At 45.7% G+C, this 24,778-nt stretch overlaps 1 protein-coding gene across 2 annotated transcripts in view; it reads left to right on the top strand.

Moving 5' to 3' along the window:
- APBA3 (amyloid beta precursor protein binding family A member 3) overlaps positions 1-24,778 on the top strand; it is a 44,691-nt gene that overhangs the window by 13,524 nt on the left and 6,389 nt on the right. Inside the window, exons 2-8 of one of the 2 annotated variants that reach the window (XM_054980836.1) lie at positions 1,975-2,334; positions 5,055-5,868; positions 6,848-6,884; positions 8,885-9,030; positions 21,648-21,734; positions 22,849-23,007; positions 24,429-24,620. In XM_054980836.1, the coding sequence (XP_054836811.1) occupies positions 2,021-2,334; positions 5,055-5,868; positions 6,848-6,884; positions 8,885-9,030; positions 21,648-21,734; positions 22,849-23,007; positions 24,429-24,620 (1,749 nt within the window). In that variant the 5' untranslated portion in view covers positions 1,975-2,020. Of the gene's footprint in view, positions 1-1,974; positions 2,335-5,054; positions 5,869-6,844; positions 6,885-8,884; positions 9,031-21,647; positions 21,735-22,848; positions 23,008-24,428; positions 24,621-24,778 lie in introns of both variants that reach the window. The other variant, XM_054980835.1, reaches the window with a different exon arrangement.

Below are 24,778 nucleotides of genomic sequence, written 5' to 3'. Positions count from 1 at the left end.
TCCCCAAACCGAACTTTCTCCAGGTTTCACGCCCCCGATCTCCTGGAATTTTCTAACTTGGAGCTGGCAACCCTAATTGGTATTCAAGTGTGGCCCTGCAGCACTGAGTGTTTCACAATCTCCCCCACATTTGAAAACTCTGAATCTGTACAAAAAACAAAACCTATAATATTTGTTTATAACAATTTGATGTTGGTTAACAAATATGATACACTGAATCTTAGGAACAAATAGAATTTTGCCAAAGCATTGGGATAAGGCCTAAAATGCCACACCAGTTACTTCTATGGATCTTAAGCTGCAACTTATTCAGCAAAAAATATGTTTAAGGTATATTGGACACCACAGTGCCTTTATAGTAAAGAACTAAGTATAGTGTCTAATTATTGGTGCTGTAGTTTACAGGACACATCTCTGAAGTACATGCTTTGGCTGTGTGCAGTTGTTTAACCTTTTTAGGAGCAAATTATTACTCATACTAATTGTTTTGGGGGATGTTTACATATTTTTAAATTAGGTACCTGTATCATGGAATATAATGGATGGTCAACGAAAATGGACCCTTCATGTCCTTACTGTAGCTAAAAGACTTAAATTGCAACACTGGAGAGACAATGGCTCGCCTCCCATAATTCAATGGACAGACTCTAAAACTTTATATTTGAATATATGTCACCTAGGCAACAACCACAGATAGACTGAGAGCGGGACCACAAGTGACGCCTGACACAGGTTGGACACTAGTCAGCTTCCCTCAAGCTTTGATGGGAAATGTAGGCATCCTGGTCCTGCAGCTTGGCTCTCTGACTGCTGTCCAATGGACTTTTCAACTGTCACTTGTCCAACATTCCGCCAAGCTGCCTACATTTCCCATCAAAACTTGAGGAAAGCAGACAAGTGTCCAACCTGTGTCAGGCGTCACTTGTGGTCCCGCTCTTAGTTTTAGATATTTGGAAACCTTTTATGGATGCTTATGTGTAGACTTCTTGCCACTGTTGTCTTTTGTTCATTTCTATTATGTATTAGGGTTTTTTCCCCTTTTCAAATAAAATAAAAACTTAAAAATAAAAATATAAGAAAGGGCCACAAGAGCCTAGTACTGGCTCATCTTTTTCTGCCCCGTTTTTACAATCTGCTTCAGTTCATACTGAGTAATAGAATATGCATTGCTGACAGATGGCCATCTAGTCTTTGCTTAGAGACCCACTAGATTTCCAGGGTATGACCTTTCAAGAGTCAAAAGTCACTTCATCATGGGACTAAGGGAGCTCTGACTCTCGAAAGCTCACACCCTGGAAATCGAGTTGGTCTTTAAGGTGCTACTGGACATGAATCTTGCTCTTCTACTGCAGACCAACACGGCTACCCACCTGAATCTAGTCTCTGCTTTAATATCTTGAAAGAAGAGCCCACCACTTCCTGAGGAAGCCTGTTCCACTGAGGAACTGCTCTGTCAGGAAGTTCCTCCTAATGTTTATTTAAAAACTCTAGGCTATCATATCACATTTACCTGCTTCCTCTCCAGGCTAGACAGACTGAGCTCCTTCAACCTTTCCTCATAGGACTTGGTCCCTCACCATCTTCATTGCCCTCTTTTTGACACATTCCAGCTTGTAAACATCTTTCTTCTCCATTGTGTGCAGTTTTGAAAAGTAGCCCCTTCTGCTTTCTAACAGGAATGCCTGTGTGGAGACATGCTCACCTGCTCTGAGATGTCCTTTTAGCCTTTTAGCTTCTGATATCACCAAGCCCTGCCTGTATCATTTCATACAGCTTTAGAGATTAGGTTTTCTCTGCCTGGTACCAAATTCTGTTCTCAACTTTATTTAGGTACCCACCCTTCTTCTAAGTAATCTGAAATGGTACACCTGAGACCAATCCATTTTATCCTCAAAACAAGCTGAGAGCTTGTGAGGAGACCAATGTGAATATTTCTGCTCCAAGTCCAAACGCGCAAATAATTTTATTTTCTAGTGTAGGGTCATTCCTGTCCCCAGCTGGCCAAAAGCCTGTGAGCATCATGGACATCCAGACAGAAGCAGTTTCCATGCCTGAAGGGCCAGCAGAGCCCATAGAGGCTCCCCCCATGGATTTAGAGGAGAACATAACAGGAGTGGAAGGAGCTCCACCACACGACTTGAGAGAAGATGATCGCGCCATCCTGCCACAGCCTGGAAGCCTGCAGTTTGTTCTGTTGTCCAGCAACATGGAATCCAGGCCCCGTGATGCTGGGCTAGCAGACACTCGGAAAGACCCAGACAACCCAGAGGGCTCCATATGGTTTCCAGACCCCCCAAGTTCCAATCCTCAGGGAGCTACAGAGGACGGTGTCAGGTAAATAAAAACAAATCACCTTGCCTTTTTTGTTCTCTTTCACTCACACCCTTCCTCTTTTGTACTTTGCTCTTAGAGGAGCTACAATATTGTGTCCAATCTTCTTTTATTAAATTAATTAAAACAGGAGGCACACTTCCTTATTATTTATTCATGCCATTTACAGTCCACCTTTCTCACTGATACTTAAGACAGAATACACAGTGTGAGCTTCATACAATCAGTATCAAGTACATTTCCATACAGTATATCGAGTACATTTCCATACAGTGTCAAGAACATTTCCATAAACAATGCCATAGGGTAAACATAAACAAGTTTACAAAGGCATACCATTAGCAAGGATCCAATACAAAGTCCGATACAAACCCTTGTATTCAAACCACCAGCAAGGCCAGAGCTTATGTCAGCAGAGAACAGTACAGTTTAGCAAGGCATATTCAAGCAAGAAATCCTATTCAGACCCTGGCATGAACAGGGCAAGATGGCAGAACTTGTGATACACCAACTCCTTGGTATACAATATTCTTGCACAATTTCCACTAGAGGTGTGAGGCCATCCTTTCTGCAGTGGCTGCCGCTTCTAGAAAACTTCAACAGCAGTGCATTGGAGCAAGAAATCCTCCCTGTCTGCAGCAGGACTGCCACAACGATCTCTCTGGCAGTCACCCAACAGCATAACCAGGGAAGTGAATCTTGAGGTGGCGCAGTGCCTCTCGTACTGAGGTCTGTGGTGTTGGCCCAGTATTTTACAATGGAATCTCTTGAGGCCAGATGCTGCATCCTGCCTGGCTACCTCAATCACTGCCTGGCTACCATAGCTGCTGGGAGTAGCCAGGCAGCCTGTAGTCCAGCCAGACATGAATGGCTAAGGACCAAGGGGAGAGGGCGGGACAGTTCCTTCTCCAGTCCTGCAGAACAGTCAAATCCAAGCGCCATCCCTTCCTGTCTAACCTTGTGCTCCTCTAGGTAGAAAAGCTGGTGTGTCTGTTAGCATTTCGATGCAGAGCATGGGACAAATGGCTCAAAAAACTCCCGCAATGAATGACCACCATATTGAAATGTGATTTGCGTACTTGTTTGCCCTTAAACACAAATCTTGCAGCTTCTTGTAACCGGCATCCCAAGCTTTTCACTTCTAGTACTAACTGTCTCTCTTTTAAAAAAAAAATATTTATTTAAATTTTTCAAAATATAATACAACTAACAAAATTAAGTTTTCAATCGTCATTCAGTGAACTATTTACAGAAGAGCAGTCAACTACTGTAGGCACATAATACTTGGGCCGTTTTCACACTGCTTACCCGATTGTGCAAAACTCCCAGAACAACGCGCCTTCCTGGCGCGATTTCCTGCGATAACTCTGGTTATCGTGGGAAATTGCACCAGGAAGGCACATCATTCCTGGAGTTTTGCGCGATCAGTAAGCAGTGTGCAAACGACCTTGATATTTTGTACTCTATACATTTTCTTTGGCTTTAATAAAGATGAGAAGAGCTAGTTATGGCGTAATACAACTTGTCAAAGATTAAGTAAAAGAGTGTAGTAATCTTTAGATTGTATTTTGTTTTTTATAAAATCATCTTTTGTCATGAATTCTATTACCAGAAACCATTGTTCTACAAAATTTGATTTATAATTAGGTAAATCTGACTGTTTTATTAGATCTGAGAGTTTTGCCATAACAAATTGGTCCAATTAGATATTGTAGGGCTTTTCTTTTCTTTCCAAAATGCTATTGTTGATTTGCCTGCAGCCAGTAGATTAGCTATAAGAATTTTCCTTGCATTAGGAATTGTGATATTCTGCCAATCGTTTAGAAGAATGCTTTCTGGTTGTAACAGAACCTGATAGATAGTCATGGATTTGGTATAATCAACCACTTCAGACCAAAATGGCTTAATATGAGCACATTCCTACCAGCAATGTAAAAAAGTGCCCCTTATTCCACAGTTTTTCCAACAGTTGGGTGGGTTGTTAGGATTTATATGATGCAATTTTGAAGGAGTTAAATACCAACACGTCATAATTTTCATTGATGGTATTTGAATACTCACTATGTTAGTATTAAAGATATATGATTGCCAAATTTCCTGCCACTTTTCTTCTGTGGTGTTTATATTACAATCTCTATTCCAGGTCCTTTGGTAGGGCATAATCTCATAATTAGACGTTGTAAGAAGGATTTTATATATCTTGGATATGGATATGGCATTACTCCCACTGCCTTCTATCATTTTTTCAAAATTACTTAAGGGTTTATTAAGTACAGTTTTGATGGTTTCACTTTCTGGGAGATGTTTTATCTGAAGGTATTCAAACTAGGGAATTTTGTCTTTTAACTTGTCTTCCAATATTGATTTTTCCAATATTTGTTTATTTTTAGTTACATCAATAAGTCTTACCAAGTTCCCTAATCTCCAAGTATGAAATGAATCCTTGTTTTCTGCTCGTTTAAACCAATTTTGACCAGTGAAGTTAGATAGATGTTAGATTGGTGCTGATAAATTTAATCTTTTGTGATGCCAGATTTGTAAGGTCACTTTAAGAAATGGATTATTGTTAATGTTCGAGATTCTGGTATTTGAAGAATTCCATATAGTTTCCTGACAACTTTTTGGGTAGGTATAGAATTGTGTCATGTCTTTCCAGTCTGTTTGAATACTAACCTTCTCTCTGTTGACAACCCTCCCCCCATCTTTTGTGTTTACTGCTGCAGGAATGTCGTGGGAGAGGGTGCTGCTGACACCGTGGCCTTGGAGGGTAGCACTAGCTGGACCAGGAATACAGGCAAAGACTCAGAGGCAGGGAGCAGGCCTCAGGCCCCACCTAATGCTGACCAGCTCATGGATTTGGAGGAGGGGGGCGAAGAAGACTGCCCAGAGGCCAACCAGATCCAAGGCCTGCTTGCCCAGATCCAAAGACTTGGCCCCAATTTCCATGACAGCTCGCCCAATTCAGAAGACAGCGAGGAGGGGCAGGCGTTTGAGGAAGAGAGAGGCCCGCTGCTCAACCCTGTTGTCGAGACCGAGTGCCGGGGGCTGGTAGGGGAATGCGCCCCTTGCCCACTGCACCTTGCCATGAAGCACAGCTTGGGAGCAGCTTCCCATCGGATTCTGCAATCCGCCCGTGAGTGGAGGGGCCAGGGAAGCCACGGGCTGCTTTCAGTCGAGGCTGATGGTGAGGACCTCCTGAGTCTTTTGCGCTATGAAGGGGGAGTCCCTGCTGAGCAGAATGACCAGATGCCACTGGCCCATTCCAATGTGGTGGCAGGGACGAGCTGCCAGGCAGCACAGGAGACGCCGGCGTGGCCTGATGGACCTCTGGATGCCACCTTTCACAACTCGGACCAGCTGAGGAGGAAAGCGCCCCGTCGGTGGTTGGTGAGTGGGGTCACTGGTCAAGAAGATCCCAATGCCGTGGATTCCAGTGCGGGAGCCAGCAAGCAGGAGAGCTCACCAGAACCAGAGTGGAGAGCAGTGGCCGAGGGTTTTAGCCATGGTGGAGAGCCGTTTCCCCCTGTAGATGTGGCTGTGAGTATTTTGCATTGGCTTCCAGCAAATAGCCATCATTGGCATCAGCTGTCAAGGTGCCTTGTGCTTTGCAAAGTACATCAGATCCCCTACCGTGAGAAGCTCACAGTTGCGGGGAGATAGCAAGGGGAGGAAGTGGGGACAAATGGGGAAGATGCTGTGTTTATTGCAGTTAGGCTTGACATTTTAGGGAAGAGGGAAGGATGTGAAAGCAGAAAGGGAGAGAGGCAGCTTCCTGCAGATGTTAGGCGAGAGGGTTCTAAACATAAAGGGCCAAGAGAGAGAAAGAGAATCGCTCGAGGGAGGAGGAGACCAGTGGATGGTGAGGCTGAAAGGACAAAGCTCACAGGGGGAGGGGTATTGCAACAGACAGCTGAGATGGGCAGAGGGAATGAGATGGGTGGGGAGTTGGTCTTGGCTCTGAGAGTTCACAGGAAGCTATGTAGGGATTGCAGGATGAGCGTCACATGGTCAGGACAACCAGAGATGTCAGACGAGATTAGCCGGGGAGCCTGCATGGAGGGGAGGGGGGAGCCTGGAGTCTGACTGAGTGTGGCACTTGCAGTGGGGACTGAATCTTCTCACAAGCTACAGCAGCCTCTCTCCTTCCTAATAAAGGTTCCTTTTACATCTCCCAGATGTAGAAACAAATTATGTGACTTTCCCACTGCTCAGGCCTTCAGGACAGCCAAGAATTTTGTCCCCCTAGTCCCTCTTCTCACAGACTCTGCCTGCTCCCCTCCCTGGACAGCCAACAACTGGGATTCCAAGTCTCTGTAAAACTAGGGGGAGGATATCTCTGCAGGACACCCAGTTTGCGCTTTAATGCAATCCTCCTGCCCCAATGACATGCTCTTGGCTAATGATATCCAGTTCAATCCTGAATTTGGGATGTTGTCTCCCCAACTCCTAAGCAAAAAGCTTATCATTTCCCTCCACCTTTCTTTGCCACTGACACTTCCTTTCATTTTATCAGAAGAAAGCTGATCTGTCTTCCTTCCCGGCTTACAAGGAAGGTGAGTGAGAAATTTTGTTTCCTAGTTGTAGGAGGCAAGTGCAAGAAAGGGAACTTGGGAAGCAAAGTCCAGCAACCAGTTTAGGAAAAAGAGATTTGGCTTCCTGTCTTATCGCCCCCACTTTTAAAGGGTATATCTTCACACTATTTGAAAATGCATTACTGATAAGGAAAGCTTTTGTTTTTCAAACCAGTATAGCAACACCGAGCAGGTCACCAGGCATACACTGTATGTCTTTTGTCCTTTTATTCTCACAACAGCCCTGTAAAGTAGGTTAGTCGGAGAGAGCGGCTTACCCAAAAGGCTTTATTTATTTATTTAATTGATTTGTTTACAAAATTTGTACCCTGCCTTTCTGCCCTCATTGTGTGTGTGGTGAGTGCCCTCAAGTCATAGCTGACTTATGGTGACCCCTAGTGGGGTTAGGCAGATTAAAAACATTCCTAATAAACCTAATACCTAATAAAACACATCTTAAAACCATTAGCACCAAACAGATTAAAATATCTGTGAGCAGGAGTTAAAACCTGGGACTCCACAAACCGATACTCTTTCTGCAGCTCTTTTAATTTGTTCAAGTTTAAATTCAGATTGTGAGTGTTATATCGTGGCCACGCCTTTCTCACCGAAATTTAAGGTGGATTACAGAATTTAAATTTATTTAAAAAATGCATTCAGACAATTTAAGACATCCAATGAATAATGAAACAGAACTAGAAATACAGAATTAGAAGACAACGCATACATCAAACTGCAGAGTAGAGTTACAAAGGCAGTAAAGAGCAAGATGATACCTAGAATAATCACAGACTACATTACTATTCTGTTATAAAGGCACCTTCTTGGACTATTCTATACTGTTACAGTTTTAATTTCTTTGCAGAAATGCTCTCCTGAACATTTCTGCTTTATACCTTCTGCAGAATTTGATATGGAGTTAAAACTAGTACTAAAATTGACAGTTGCAGCTCATACTGATAATTAAGTGGCTGGAATAAGTAACTGAATAGAGAAAGAGCCATGAAAGAGGAAAAGAGAGAGAGAGAGAGAAAAAGAGACCCCACCCCCAACTCTCTCCTCTCCCACTGACCAACACCTGAGTAACAGATCAATTAATACTCTCCTAGGCTGCAACAAGCTATAAAATAAAATACTAATAGAATAGCTGAGATAGCTATAGAGTTAAAACTAATACTAAAATCAACAGTTGTAGCTCATACTGATAACAAATGATCAACGCCTGTGTAACAGGTTAATTAAGCTCCAGAGTTTCCCAAGTAGGAGGGAAAATCCTTCCAGCTGACCAAGGTCAGCCACCAAAAAGAAAACAGTAATTCTCATAGGCTGCAACAAACTATGCCTTACTATTACAAGAAAAAAATCCTAATATATATAAGCTATAGTTAAACAAATTTGCCCTGAGCTGATATTGTCTGCAGCTGCTGGCTCTTACCATAACCGAAACTCTCTGATATGTGATCCTAACTAGATTTCCATGGTATAAGCTTTTGAGAGTCAAAGCTCCTTTCATCAGATACATGGGGCAGAAAAATGTAGGAGTCTTTAAAATCCAGGCAGAGGGTAGGAGGGGTATTGTGAATCAGAGTGTCAGGAAGCAAGCTGTAGTACATTTTTTAATTAGCTTGATAAGAGCATGGGTGTGAGGTTCAGAAAATTAGCATCTGTGGAGTGAGAAAAAAATCAAGTGTCCCAATTCAACCCTGGGAGTCTGTTGTTTCGAATTTGCAAATAAACTCAATGTTAGCAATATTGTGTTGTAATTTTCCTTTAAAGTTTCTGAACAATGATTTAACAGAGCCAGAGCAATAAGAGCTTGGGAAGCCAAAAATGGAAGTGATGCAAGATGCACGACTCGAAGCTTTACTCATGAGGACTAGTAACTTACTTTTAAAAGCTGCATTGAGTTGGGCAAAAATGGTGGATGCCCAAACCACCTGCTTTTTTACTGCACTCTTCAAACTGTCCTATTTGTCTCTCAGTACCAGGTCCCTGTGAGCCCGAGGATCTACTAGATGGAGTAATCTTTGGGGCTAAGTACCTGGGCTCCACCCAGCTGATCTCAGAGAGGACCCCTCCCACCAGCATCCGAATGGCCCAGGCACAGGAAGCTGTGGACAGGATTAAGGTGAGACTGGCAGCAGGAGAGAGTGCTAGCAGGAGGCCACAACGGGATTTAAATTTTAAATTTTTTTACTTCATTTATCCCTAAATGAAGCCAGTTTAGTGTAGTGGTTAAGAGTGCGGGACTCTAATCTGGAGAACTGGGTTTGATTCCCCACTCCTCCGCTTGAAGCCAGCTGGGTGACCTTTGGTCAGTCACAACTCTCTTAGAGCTCTCTCAGCCCCACCTACCTCACAAGGTGATTGTCGTGGGGATAATAATGACATACTTTGTAAACCATGGGCGTTAAATTGTCCTGAAGGGAGGTATATAAATCGAATGTTGTTGTTATTTAAAGCGGCTTACATCATTCTCTTCACCTACATTTTATCCTGACAACAACCCCCTGAGGTAGGTTAGGCTGAGAGATTGTGACATACCCAAGCTTCCATGTCAGAATGGGGAATCAAACTTGGGTTGCCAGGTTTAGTCCATCAATCTAGTTACCACACTGCTAAAAAGAGGTGCAGGGTTTTTTGGGGAGCGGAGGATAGATTCCTACAGAGATTGTATTCCTTTCTTTCTCTCCACCAGTCTAGATTACAGCCATCCTAGCAATCTCTTCTATATACTCATTTATGTTCTTTGGGGACTTTACGCAAACAATTTTTCATAGGGAAACTTCACCATAAGGTGAAAACTGTTCATGCATTCCAAATTATTTTTTTTGTTGTTTTCCTATTAATGTCTCCTCCCATAGAATGAAGTAGGTCACCATGTCCCAGTTTTAATCCTTGGCATATCCAATGAAAAGTAGATCTCTCTGCCTGAGATCTTCTGCCAGTCTGTCCTGGTCAGAACTCCAATCACACACACACCATCAATCAGCCTGGCACCATTTTGCAGGGCCTGCATGGTTTGTCCTGCTTCCAGGGAGGGGCAAAGAGCTAGCAATTGGGGCAACACTTGACCGCTAGCCATCTTTCCCTGCCTCCAACTCTATGAGATTTCAGCTGGGATTGTTCATGCACTTTCAATTATAGCATGAGGACTAGAGACTTAATCTTTATTTCCAGTGGTTATTTTGTAGAAAAAGAACCGCAGGAACTCATTAGCATAACTTATTAGGATATCTCATTAGCACATGCCACACTCCCTGACATCACCAGAAGTGTGACAGAAGGCAACACCCACCCCTCAGGCTCCTTTCCCCCCAAATCTCCAGGTATTTCCTGAAAATAAAGCAGAATGAACTCAAAGCAGCTTACCCTCCTCTGGAGAGCCAGCCCCAGCAGCCCCGCTTGCACTCACTCACAAGTCACGAATGAAAATAAAGCAGAATGAATTCAAAGCAGCTTACCCTCCTTTGTGTCAGAACTGTGGCTAGATAAAATCCTTACTCCAGTCTGCCTTCTGCAATTAGACAACAGTCCATTGTTTCCAAAAAGCATTTAATGAAGAAAAAGATTATTATAGTCCACTGGCCTGAATGCAATATCCAGGTTGGTACATATGCATTGTTACCAATGCCAGGCAAAGCAAGAGATACATATTAAATATCATAGCTGACCCATCCTCCCCCCACAGTTCTCAAAATATTCCCTTTGAAGCTGCAAAAGCGAAAGCTTCCCCAAGGCCGGTTCTTGGTGGAACGTCGGTAGCCAAAACAATGCTGGTCTGGGAGATAGCTGCCTGGGAACCTCTGCACCTGGGGAAGAAAGCACTGAACACTGAAAGGATTAAATATGGAGTCGGTTAAGCATAGGTATACAAAAGAGCATTCTGATCCTGACATTCTGCCCCCCCTAAGAACCCCCCCCCCCGGTTTATGTGGATAGCGAGAGTGGAACGCTTTCACCAGTCTAGGGGCATGGACATGTACAGCACTGACCCACTCATCAAACCCAGAATCAAAGTCCTTCCACCTAATTAGGTAAAACAGCTGGTTTCGTTTAATTTTTGAGTCCAGTATTTGTTGTACTTCGTAGTGGGTCTGGTCATCGATTAACGTTGGAATAGGGGGGCCTTTGATGTGCCACTGGTTATCCGTTGGAGCCCTTTTTAGGAGGCTGACATGGAAAGTATCATGCACGTAGCGTAGGTTCTTTGGCAAATCTAAAGCAACAGTCACTTTGTTGATTACTTTACGCACTGGGAAAGGTCCTAAAAACTTCAAAGCTAGTTTCCTGCTGGTTTGAGATAGTTTCAGGTTTGTTGTAGACAGATAGACAAGATCGCCAGGTTGTAAATCCCATTCCACCGCATGGTGGCGGTCTGCGTATTTCTTGTAGTCCTGCTTGGCTTTGTCGAGGTGTTTTTTGATTTGAGTCCATTGTTGAGCTGCTTCCCCCCACCACTCGGTGACGTCCTGAGAAGCTGTAGTTGGAGGGGGGAGCGCTTCGAACGGGAACGGCTTGAAGTGGAAGCCATAAACTACTTTGAAAGGAGTTTCTCCTGTAGACGTGTGTACACTGTTATTATAGGAGAACTCTGCTAACGGGAGCAAATCAACCCAATTGTCTTGTTGGAAGTTGATGTAGCATCTTAGAAATTGTTCTAATATCTGGTTAGTTTTTTCGGACTGTCCGTCTGTTTCTGGGTGATGGCTTGAACTGAGCCCTTGTTCAATTCCCAGTAGTTGCAAAAGCTCCCGCCAGAAGTTGGCAACGAATTGCCCGCCGCGATCCGAAATCACCTTGGATGGAAAAGAATGTATTTTCACAATGTTTTTAATAAAAATATCAGCTAGTTTTCTAGCGGAGGGAATGGTGGTGCACGGTATAAAGTGTGCTTGCTTGGAAAACAAATCGACCATGACCAAAATACAATTATGTCCCTTAGAGGGAGGTAGGTCAGTAATAAAGTCCATAGAAATAATCTCCCATGGTCGACTTGGCGTTTCTAAGGGTTGCAAAAGCCCCGGAGGTTTGCCTTTTCGGGATTTGGCGCTGAGACAGATGGGGCAAGAGGCTACGTATTGGGAAATGTCCTTGCGCATGCCTGGCCACCAAAATTGGCGTTGCACCAAGTGGAGCGTTTTTAAGTAACCGTAGTGTCCCGCTGTGGGGGCATCATGACATCGTTGTAAAACATCCTTTCTCAGACATTTGGGCACATAAAAATGGTCTCCCCAAAGCCATTCCCCCGTGGCGGATTGTTGCAGTTTGTCTTTGGGCGCCTCCCCCCCCTCCTTCTCCACTTCAGCTCTCAGTTTTTCTCTCCACCCCTGATCGGGTGACGGGGAGGGCTTAGCGCGGCTGCGCGTAGTCATCACACCCCCTAATTGCGTAGGCGAAAACACCGTGTCGACCGTCTCCTCCCTTTTGCTTTTATGTTGGGGCATGCGTGATAGAGCGTCAGCGAGGAAGTTAGTTTTGCCTGGTAGGAAGTTTAAGGTAAAATTGAACTTCGAGAAGAATTCCGCCCACCGCAATTGCTTGGCGTTTAGTCTGCGAGGGCTACGCAGGGCCTCTAAATTTTTGTGATCCGTCCAGACTTCGAATGGATGTCGGGCTCCTTCTAACCAATGTCTCCAATTTGTGAGCGCCGCTTTAACAGCAAAGGCTTCCTTTTCCCACACATTCCAATTTCTCTCTGCCTCAGAAAACTTTCTAGAAAGGAAGGCGCAAGGTTTGGGATTTCCGTCCTCTCCTCGCTGCAATAACACACCCCCAATTGCCATATCGCTGGCATCGACCTGTACTATGAAGGGGCGGTTTTCATCGGGGTGTTGTAGTACGGGTTCTGAGACAAATTGCTCTTTTAATTGATTGAATGCTGCCTCGCATTCGGGTGTCCATGAGAGCTTTGCACCAGGTTTTTTTGCTTGCTCCCCCTTGTCTTTCGTTTTTAACAGTTCAGTTAAGGGGAGCGTGGTCTGGGCGAAATTAGCAATGAATTCTCTATAGAAATTGGCAAACCCTAGAAACGACTGCAATTCTTTTCTGGTGGAGGGGACTTGCCAATTTAATACAGCTTGTATTTTTTCTGGGTCCATTTTCAAGCCCTCTGATGATATACAATAGCCCAGATAAGTGAGTTTGGTTTTGTGGAACTCACATTTTGAAAGTTTAATAGGCAGTTTGTTATTCATGAGTGTAGTTAGGACCTTTCGTACAAGTTCCACATGTTCCTCCTCCGTTTGTGAGTAAATCAACACATCATCAAGATACACCACTACCCCCTGGTACAGAAATTCATGTAGGACTTCATTGATCATGGACATGAAAACCGACGGGGCGCCAGTCAAGCCGAAAGGCATTACTAAATATTCATATTGTCCGAGTGGGGTATTAAACGCGGTTTTCCATTCATCCCCTTCTCGGATACGGACATGGAAGTAAGCATCTTTTAAATCCAATTTAGTAAAGATCTTACCTTGGGCCACGACGTTGAGTAGATCTTTGATGAGTGGAATGGGGTAGGCGTTGCTAGCGGACACAGCGTTTAGTCCCCGAAAATCAGTACACAGTCTCAAGCCCCCATCCTTCTTTTTCACGAACAACACTGGGGCGGCATGGGGACTATTAGCTGGGCGGATGAACCCCCTTTGCAAATTGAGATCAATGAACTTCCTGAAGTTCGTCTCTTTCATAGGGGCTCATAGGGTATAACCGACCCTTTGGCAGTGAAGCCCCTGGTAAAATTTCCACAGCACAGTCTGTCCTCCTATGCGGAGGGAGCATATTGGCCTCTTCTTCTGTGAAGGCTTGAGTGAATGCCCTATATTGTTTAGGTATTTGGTTAATTTCTTCTTGGGTGAGTAGAGCTGAATCAGACATAGTGGGATTTCTTCCCCAGTTTTGATCCCAACGATGATTTTTGCAAGATTCATGGGTGAAAGTAATACTCCCTTCTGCCCAATCGATGTGGGGGTTGTGATCACACAACCATCGGCTTCCCAGTATCAGGGGATATTTAGCTGTGGCACTAATGACAAAGGATCTGATTTCCCAATGTGATCCCATGCCGGTTATGATCGGAGCAGTCTCTGTGGTAACCGGATTCATGTTAGTGCCATCCATTTGTTCAAAAATGACCGGTATATCCAAATCTTTCACTGGGAGTACCAGTCCATTAACTAAGGCAGGTGCAATAATGTCTCTAGAGCAGCCCGAATCAATAAGGGCTTGCACACGGATGTGCATCTTCTTGTCAGCATTTACTAACGTTACCGGAATGAACAGTATGGACCCCGGGGGTCAGTTTAACACCGGACCAGACTTACGTGTGATCTGCCGTTTGGGTCCTTTTACGACAGATCCATTTCGTTTCCCGACTCCGGGCTCTCGGGATTTCCTTCCCCAATCAGGGCTGTCTTCGGTGATCTCCTCCAACTCCAGTCCTCTCTCTGGGAAACTTTTTCTGGGAGCTCCCCTACTCCTCGGGGCAGCTCTGGGTACCGGAGAAGGGCGCGGCAGCGCTGGGCTGGTTAGGGGAGCTGGACGTCGTAGTTGGAGCGGAGGTCTTTGCACAGGCCGATATGGGCATTGTGCTGCGAAATGGCCACCCTGGCCGCACTGTAAGCACAATCCCTGTTGCCATCTAGCATCTCGCGCTCCCCGGGTGGCATACCCAGTTCCCCTGCTCCCTCTCAGAGACAAAGGTGTGGAGGAGCGTCTTTGGCTCGGGGGTTGCTGATGTTGCTCCGCTAGACGAACTTCCAGGAGCCGATTTTCAACTTCGCAAGTCAACTGTATCCATCCTAACAGTGTAGGTGGATTGTCTTGCATGAGCGCTCGGTCAAGTAATTTTGGATTTAATCCTTGTTTATACAAGATGATCTTAGTGGACTCCTCGCACCTCGGACATTTGGCAGCGAGCTGTCAGAATTGTGTGGCATAGTCTCTAGCCGACATGCTGCCTTGTCTAATTGCTTGCAACTCCGTTCTAGCCTGAGTTTCCTCCAAGGGATCTTCATATTGCGCCCGAATAGCATCCACTAACCCTTGGAGAGTTTCTAACTCGGGGGCCCCCACATTATATAGTCCCACGTACCAGTCCGCAGCTTTACCTTGGAGACGCGATCCCAGATGCTCTATCTGGCTGGCTTCGCTTCCAAACAGGTGTCCCCAACGATTAAAAAATTGCACCACTTGTACCAGGAAAAATCCCAATTTGGAAGGGTCTCCATCAAAAGTAGCGTCCAGTTTGACCCATCCCATGGGTAAATCCTGTCTGGGGGTTTGGTCTGGCATGGGATAAACGTCCATTGGCCCCAGTTGCAGCGGTGGCTGGCGCGGGTGGGAATACGGTTGAGGTTGGGGGACCGGTTGCCTTGGCGTTGGCTGCGGGTGCAGAGGTTGTAGGGGCGGAGGGGCCACTGGCCCCGTTAGCGGTATCGACCCCGGAGATGGCAGGGGTCCCCTCGGTGTCGGCTGGCGCGGCGTCGGTCAGGTTGGCGCTGGTCGGGTGGGGCGAGGTCCCCTCGGCGAAGTCTGCGTTCCTTGAACCACCCGCGGTGTAATTGGTTGACTTGCTTGGGTTGTCGGTGGGTGAATTATAGGGGAAATCGGCCCGCGTGGTTGGGCCGGCAAAGTTCCGGGAACCACCGTCGGTGTGGTGGGCTGACTCGCTTGGGTGGTTGGTGGAGGAATTATAGGGGAAGCCGGTCTGAGTGGCGGTTCTTCCTCCTCCTCCTCCGTTTCCTCGCTGCTGCTGGTATCCGTGGTTGCAGGCTGGTCTGGGTACCGGTCCCCCGGACACGGTTCACCAACTTCTCCCGTCAGGAGGGATCCCCCTCCAGTGGCCCCAATCACCTCACCCGTTTCCGACGGTTGCTGCGGCCATATCTGGTCTTGCAAGTTAGCCAGACTCTGGCTAATGCCAGACAGGCCCGTTGGCGGGGCCCTATCTCTATCTCCCGCCACTAAAACTGAAAGCAGATGTACAGCATTGGCTGGACTCTCTTCCATGTTCTGTAGTCTGTTCTCCAACCTCTGTACTCTGTCTGTGGACTGCTGCGGATCCCCCGTATCCCCAGTAGTTGGAGGGGTTGTCGGGTGGTCCGTGCTCAGCGTCTGTTGCCACGGCAGGGGTGCTTCCACCCCTTGTTCCTCCTGCGACCGCGCAGCAAGAACACCTTTGGTTAATCCAGTGATTGCTGAAATCCCAGAATCAATGGCAATGGTTCTGCTCTGGAGCTGTGCCCATTGATGCTCTCCGACATCTGGTTCCCCCGCTCTCGGGGTGACTTTGGCATAGTCCCAACTCAGAGCACTTCACTGGGAAGTATCCCCTTCCGTTCGCTCGGCCGTCCGGTTCCAGAACAGCCATGGACGGCCCTCAGCTTGCTCCGGTATAGATCCCAGGCTACGCCGGCTATCCAACTGTATTTGGGTAAACATCGCGCTGATCCTCCGCTCCCTCGTCTCTCTGGGCCAGGCGCCCCACTGTGTCGGGGTCGGCACGCTGAACAATGGAACGGCTGATGCGCTGGGCCTCGTTCTCTCTGTACTGGGAGCGAGGGTAAAAATGGTTGTAACCGTGGATCCTTGTCTCCTTGGCACAACTTGAGAAGATTCCGAGCCTCGAGGACCGGGAGAGACATACGGGTCGAACAAAGGGTCCCGGGGTGGGACAGCTTTGGAGTCCGTTTGATCCGGTTGAGGCATTGGAAAGATGATTGGTAACAAAATGTCAGAACTGTGGCTAGATAAAATCCTTACTCCAGTCTGCCTTCTGCAATTAGACAACAGTCCATTGTTTCCAAAAAGCATTTAATGAAGAAAAAGATTATTATAGTCCACTGGCCTGAATGCAATAACCAGGTTGGTACATATGCATTGTTACCAATGCCAGGCAAAGCAAGAGATACATATTAAATATCATAGCTGACCCATCCTCCCCCCACAGTTCTCAAAATATTCCCTTTGAAGCTGCAAAAGCGAAAGCTTCCCCAAGGCCGGTTCTTGGTGGAACGTCGGTAGCCAAAACAATGCTGGTCTGGGAGATAGCTGCCTGGGAACCTCTGCACCTGGGGAAGAAAGCACTGAACACTGAAAGGATTAAATATGGAGTCGGTTAAGCATAGGTATACAAAAGAGCATTCTGATCCTGACACTTTGGAGAGCCAGCCCCAGCAGCCTGACTTGCACTCACTCACTCATTCACTCACTCACGAGTCACAAATGAAAATAAAGCAGAATGAACTCAAAGCAGCTTACCCTCCTTTGGAGAGCCAGCCCTAACAGCCCAGCTTGCACTCACTCTCTCTCTCTCTCACGAGTCACGAATGAAGCAGAAAGAACTCAAAGGAGCTTACCCTCCTCTGCAGAGCCCTCACCACTTGCAGGCCTGGAGGACGGGCCATGTGGCTGCCCCCCCGCGCAGCAGCGCCCCCCCCAAGTTCCTACCAGGGAGTCCAGGAGGTAGTGATGGGGTGGGGGTGGTGCTGCAGCTGCTGCTGCCTCCGCCACTGCCTGCTGCTAAAGACACGAGTAGCGGGGAGGCAGCGGGGAAGGAATCATGTGGGCGGGGCCAAAACCCACGTGACCTCTTTTCAGATGTTCCAGAATGCCGTTCCGGTGCATTCCCCCTCCAAATGAGCCCTGCTTATTTCTAAAATGAGAGTTCAGATTCTCAAGTAATTGAACCCAAACATATAGTACATTTTGTTCTGCTGTGCACACAGCCCTCAACATCAAGCAAGACCCCTTACCTTTCTGTTTCATTATTTAATAAAACCTAGCACTGCAGTGATCTTTCTTTATGGCAAAAGTTCCTTGTGAAAAGGAAGTGTTCACATAATCACTGTGTAGTGGTTGAAGTGTTGGACTAGGATCTCAGAGACCCCTAGACTCCCATGGCACCTTGCTGGGTGACCTTGGGCCAGGTGCATGCCCTCAGCCTAATGTACCTCACAGGGCTGAGGATAAAATGGAGGAGAGGACAGTGATGTAAGCAGCTTTGGGCACTCATTGAGGGGAAAGGTGTGGTATAAAGACAGTAAATAAATAAATCTCTCAAAATGTATGCAACACACAATGGCCCTGCCGAATTCCATCTGACAAAACAGGTAAGTCTTTGTCCCGAAGGAAAATAGGTTGGCTGTGGGAGGGAAAACAGGGGGAACTGTTACTCTACGATAACTAGACAGGAAGTTTTAATTAACAGGAAAGATCAGTTGGAATCATAGCGCAAAAACTGAACCCACAGAAATTGCACTTCTGTTTCACAACTTTAAAAAAAAATCTCACAACAAATTGGCTCCTGGAAAAGCTTGGAGAACTTCAGGTTTTGATTGACAGCAGGATGGATTCCATCATTTTCCAAGTAGCTTTTCCGCTTAAGGTGCCTCCTCCAAGTTAAGTGACTCTTTCTCCAATGGAGAAAGACTCCTTAGCTTGGAGGAAGGTTTTTAGATGGAGCCAAAAGAAAAGGTGCGCTCTATATTTTAATTAATAAATCAGCAAACTCTGCTCAGTGGAGTGGTAGGAGAGATCCAGCATGTGGAATTCCATTATAATTGCATGGATAACCAATGACCATGATCAACTTGTGTGGAATCATTTGTAGGTTGTAAAATAGGTTAGGACAAAAAATTTTTTTTAAAGAATTTGGAAAGGGAGCTTGCGATGGATATGGAAGGGGTGATGAGGAACCACCTCTCCTTCCCTATATAAATCCGAGTATCCCCTTAGGTCTTCCTGGGATAATTTGCTCAAAGGAGCATCCCGCCCTCAGCCCAGTGTAAGGCTGCCATTTTGAGGCCTGCCTTTGATGGACAGTAGAATGCACTGTAGATTTGGTCTGCAGAAAGTAGTTGCAGATGTTTGTAAATTCTGTTATATTTTTTATTTTTATTGTTACTAAATTCAGCTATTGTTGGTATTAAAAGTGTTTTCATACATAAACAATTAAAATAATCTGAGAAGGCAAGGCTAGAGGAAAAATTTTGGCAGCAGAGTTTTGGATGGGGGTGGGTTATGAGAAAGGAAGAATTGACAGTGTAGGTCCAAACGGTGCATGAAGCATGTGCAAAAGTGCTGAGTGTACAATAAATACAATAAATAACCTACCTACCAATAAATAAAAATACAGTCTAAATATATCAGTTATTACAATATATAATACAACAATCACGGCATCCAAATTGTCCATCTTGAACTTTGGAGAAAGACATCCTTGTTTGAAGAATCAAACACTTATGTTTACTGCAGTTTGAGACTCCCTTGAGAAAGCTCAAGAGAAATGAACTTTGGGCTAGCAGCCTGTTGAGCAGGGCAAAGAATGGCAGCGTCTTCCAGTCTCCAGACACCTGTAATCAACTTATATTGTTGATTGTGCCTGTGATTGAAAACCACGGGAGGGTTGATACCCTACTATTTGGGAGGCCATTACCCGTGGTAGACTCTTTAGTTGTGTTATGAGAGAGGAAGGCCTGAGAGGAGGATATTGTAACGGTCAAAGATTAGAGCATGATCTACAGTAGAGGTGGGCATGAACCATGAAAATGGCGGTTTGTTGCGGTTTACGGTTCGTTGCATTTCACGAACCACCATGAACTTGCCCGGTTCGTGAACTAGTTCATTGGTTTGTGAATATGTCACGTCCGGGGCTGCAGAAGGTCTGCAGAAAGCCTATCCCCCTGTTGCCTAGGTAACAGATTGATCAGCACCAGGCTGTCTGCAGTGATGAACCAAAAAATGAACCAAACGAACCACACGAAAAATCATTGCAAATCATCACGGTCCATCAGAAATTTGCTCCAATGAACCGCTGGTTTGCAAACCAAAAAACAGCCTGGTTCATGGCAAACTTTGGTTCATATTTCGACTCGTGCCCATCTCTAATCCACTGAATAATATGGGACAGCAAAGAGGTGGGGATGGATTTATACTGTGTTGTAAAGGAAGTGGCGAGTCAGCAACAGATTGAACATGGGGAGAATCAAAGATAAGCCATGACTGTGTACTTTGCAAAAGGAGTCTTGGGTATGTTGAATTTTAGACTGTGATGAGACATGGAAGTGAGCAGACAGGTAGAAGTGAGCAGACATGGAAGTGAGTGGACAGGCAGGACTGACAGATAGACAGGTAGGAGAGCTTAGGCAGACAGGTCAAGATTGGTGCCTTCATCATATGGATGGTACTGAAGGCCATGGGATTTGAAGAGATCACTCAAGAAGAGAATGGAGAAATACTCTGGTTTCTCTTCAGATCACATAAATCTTCAGATCACATAGAAAGAGAGCCCACAGTGATGAGTGTCGAACTAGGATCTGGGAAACTCTCCACTCACCCATAAAGCTTACAGGATGACCTTGGGGCAGTCACTCTCTGTTAGCCTCAGCTCCTTCACAGAATTGCAAAAATAAGAGCCATTTACCCCTCTCTGGGTTCCTTGAAGGAAGGGCAGGATAAAAAATACGCTAGACAGATAATCAAGGGACCCAACCAAAAAAAAGGGAGAGGAGGAGCTTATTCCGCTGGAACCGTTGAATGTGTGATTGGGTAGGTAGCAAGAGAAGCAGTGGAGGCAGAGAGACAGAAATCCAAGGGGTCAGATCTCATAGATTCGTTCCACTTATCTCTGCTGCAAGGATCCTTCCTTGGGTCCAACTCAAAATGTGATGATAGCTGAGGGAGAACAGTGCAGACTCTTTGCATTTGGTCATGAGAAGATGGTCAGTGGTTTTGGCAAGAGCAGTTCCTGCAGGGCACAATGGGTAGGAGACAGAAGAGAAGGAACGTCAAAACAGTGGGAGAAAGCAACATATTTGTGGAGTTTAGTGGCAAAAGCAGAAGGGGGAGTCAGGTAGTGGTTGAAGAGTCAGAGTGGGCCATTTTGAGAATGGGGAGGTAGTGGTGTCTCTAACTGCAGCAGGGAAAGAGCCAGAGGGCAGCAATATGATACGGGTGGGGTAAGGTTGCCACATTTGGCTTGGTAAATTCTTGGAGATCTGGGGATGATGCCCAGGGAGAGCAGAGTTTGGAAAGGGAGGAAACTCAGCAGGGATATGATGTCAGTCTAGGACTTCACTTCTCCTAGATTCTGTAGTATACCATAGCATTTACCCTCCAAAGCTGCCATTTCCTCCAATGAACTTTTCTCAGTAGTTTGAAGATCAGCTGTAATTTTGGGAGACATCCAGGCCCCACCTTAACATTGATAACCTTTTATTGGGAGGGGGATCATTGCCATTTCTATAGCCCTAAAAATCTTGGGGCAGGGGTCCCTGAACGACTGTCTCCACCTTACTTTCTAGCCCACCAGTTAAGATCCTTATTCTGAACCCTGCTCTCTGCGCCCCTTCATGCAGTGATGATGTGGGCAGCAGTTAGTGACAGGGTATTCTTGTGGGGGCATCTCGCCTTCCCACTTTAGGCTTGCCTAGTGTTTACCCTGCTGTCTTTTAGGTCAAAAATTTAGCTTTTACCAAAAAAAACCCATCCTTTTTTTAGCTGCCTATAACCTGCTGATTGTTTTTATTCTGTTTATGATGGTTCTATTGCTGGTTTTATTGATGATGGGGTTAGTGATTTTTATTGTTGTGAACCAATGTCAAATTATTTACATATTTGGCTGTTAGTGGCCTGGAATAGATCTCTGGGGAGGTAACATCTACCTTATCCAGGAATAGAACTCGTGCCATCTCTTCGCCTGATCCATTTCAGAGTAATTTCCTATTTTGCAAACAGGCTCCAGAGGGAGAATCCCAGCCCATGACGGAAGTGGATCTCTTTGTCTCCACGCAGAGGATTAAAGTTCTCACGGCTGACTCTCAGGTGTGTCTCTGAAGAGTTCTTGTCATTCAGGCAAAATGGAATGTTGATTTCTGAAGACCTACACGTCTTCCCAGGCTTCCAGGCTAACCTCCAACCTAACCAGGAAACAGCATTTTTGTTCAAGTAGTTAATTATTTTCTATAAGGCTGTTAACGTACATGAGTACAGTATAAGAAAATGGGTCACTGGCCCAAGGAACATACAGTCTAATATTTGACAAAAGGAAGAGCAGATAAGATGTATGCTTTCCAAATATAAGTGTTTAGGGTTAATTTAAATGAGGGAAAAGAGGCTTAAGGGGCTGTACTAAAGGTGGATATTAAGGACAGATGAAAGAAAGAGGTATATCACACAGGTGTTTTGGAAGAGGGCTCCATTCCTAAGGGACAGAAAAGGAAAATTGACAATTGGGGGTGGGGGCAGGGTCCAGGAATAAGAGGAAGTCATTTGAGAGAGCAGGAGACCCTCAGATGGTTGAGCATGGTGAGGCTAGTTTAGAAAATTAAGGAAGTCTTTCACATGGCCAGGAGAATGAGGGAATGGATGATCTGATGGCAGGCTAATGGATAGAAGGTAGGGGCTGAAAAAGAAACCATTTAAGTTTTTTTTTTTTTTTTGCTGAGAGGGAAGGAGTGGCCCCATTTTTTACCTTGCTGTAAAGAGAAGTAAGATAACTTTGTGACAGTATGAACACTGGGAACAAAGTAGATAGAATTAGAGGTTCGAAGCTTTGTGCTTTTCCTACAAGGCAGAAGGTGTTATTTTCAGTGGACATGGAGAGTGTCTGGGGAGAAAAGATGAGAAGTTCTGTCTTGGACTTACGGTTTAGGAGGCCACAATGAGATATCCCAGCAGTAATATTGGACAGGTCATTGGTACAGGATTGGATGGCAAAACAGAAAACATTCAGGGAGGCCATTAGGGTACTGGTACTGGTACTGATAGCCATCAGATTAGATCTTGAAATGGTTGAGAATCTGAATGGTTCCCTGTAGGTCCTTCTTTGGGGCCTGAGTAGGCAGCTCGGTCCTCGCCCCAGTGTCTTTCAGACTCCAGAGCTGGAGCTCATTGCAAGCGTGGATGTCACCATTCTTGACTTCTCTCCTTACCACAGGAAGCCATGATGGACCATCCCCTCCATACCATCTCGTTCATAGCTGACATTGGCAATATTGTGGTGCTCATGGCCCGTAGGAAACTACCTCGCCAGTCAGATGCTTCTACGAAAAAGCAGCTCTACAAAATGATCTGCCATGTCTTCCACTCAGCTGATGTGAGATTGGCGGGGCTGGTGGGGGGGGGGTAGTGGTCGCTGCGGGCATGATGCCCCCAGAGGTCCAGGATAGAAAGATCATTTCATGGAGAATAGAGATAGATCTGCTAATGCATGACAGCGCAATGGAATGTCACCCAGCTTTCTTTTAAAAAATAATCCTTTAAATGGGAAGTTTTTTGATTGGCTGGTTGCACCAGCAGGCCAGTTGCCTCCTTAGGCTACAAGGAAGAGGTAGGATGCAGGCGAAATCCCTGGCTGAAATCCCTTAGGTCCAGGTCAGGAAATCTCTTAGGGACAAACAAAACGTAATTATAGGATGGGTGAGACCTGTCTTGGACGTGGAAAGGATTTACGGGTCTTAGGAGATCACACACCAAACATGAGTCAGCAGTGTGATACGGTAGCTAAAAAGGTGAATGCAATTTTAGGCCGTATCAACAGAAGTATAGTGTCCAGATCATGCGAAATGATGGTGCCACTTTACTCTGCTCTGTTTAGACCTCTCATGGAGTAATGTGTTCAGTTTGGGGCTCCCCAGTTTAAGAAGGATGTTAACAAGGTGGAATTTGTCCAAAGGAGAGCAACAAAGATGGTTAGGGGTTTGGAGACCAAGTCCTATGAGGAAAGGTTGAAGGAGCTCAGTATGTTTAGCCTGGAGAGGAGACAATCGAGAGCTGATATTATAGCCCTCTTCTTCAATAATAGCATTCAAGTATTTGAAGGGCCATCACAAAGAGGATGGAGCAGAGTTGTTTTCTATTACCACAGGGGGTTGGACCTCAACAGGTTAAAATTAAAGTGAAAGTTTTCAGTTAAACATTAGGAAGAACTTCCTGACAATTGCAGTGGTCCCTCAGTGGAACAGGCTTCCTCGGGAGGTGGTGGGCTCTCCTTCCTTGGAGATATTTAAGAAGAGGCTGAATGGTCACCTGACAGCTATGATGATTCTCTGACTCAGTATGAATTTAGGCAAATTGTGAAAGGGAGGGCAAGAAGGGAAAAACCAGCGCTCTCCTGACCCTTTCTTAATGCTGGTCACCACTTTGGGCTCAGGGAGGAATCTTCCTCCAGACCAGATTGGCTGAGGATCCTGGAGGTTTTTGCCTTCCTCTGGGCATAGAGCAATCCTGAGGATTGGGTGTGGGTGGGGGTGGGCAGCTATGAATTTCCTGCATTATGCAGGGGGTTGGAGAGATGAAACTTGGAGTCCCTTCCAGTTCTGTATTTCTGTGTTTCAAGGATGGCTTCTTCTGTTGGTGAGGAAACTGGTTGAACTGCTAACCGCCCCTCTCCTTTTGAGATGTGTGGGGGCCTAAAAAGAGTGACTCTCTTCCCTTCTAGTGCAGAGGGTCTCTTCTTTGGATCATAAACCATTTTGAAAGCCTCTGATTTGTTTTCTTGTCTTCTTGTTTCATCAGGCTCAGTTGATAGCTCAGGCAATTGGCCAAGCCTTCAATGTGGCATATCAGCATTTCCTGTGTGCAAGTGGTATCGACCCAAACCAGCTGGGTCCTCGTCAGGATGACGACAATGACAACGCTCTGGCCAAGGGGGAGGACCTGTACAATGGGGATTTGGCTCACTTCTCCAAGCAAGAGAACTGTAAGGAAGTAAGAACGGGCGAGATGCGTTCTCCCAGGGCTGGAGGGTGGGATAGAGGCCCCGAGGCTGACCACAGTTCTGGATGGACGTTTGATGTTCTTTTGTTGGATCTGATCTGGGGAGATCCAGGTTCAACACTCCATTCAGCCCTATCTCTTCTCCCAAT

This window comes from Eublepharis macularius, chromosome 5, assembly GCF_028583425.1.
Source record: "Eublepharis macularius isolate TG4126 chromosome 5, MPM_Emac_v1.0, whole genome shotgun sequence".
In the NCBI taxonomy this organism is placed as follows: domain Eukaryota; kingdom Metazoa; phylum Chordata; class Lepidosauria; order Squamata; family Eublepharidae; genus Eublepharis; species Eublepharis macularius.
This window is presented reverse-complemented; position numbering and strand designations above follow the sequence as displayed.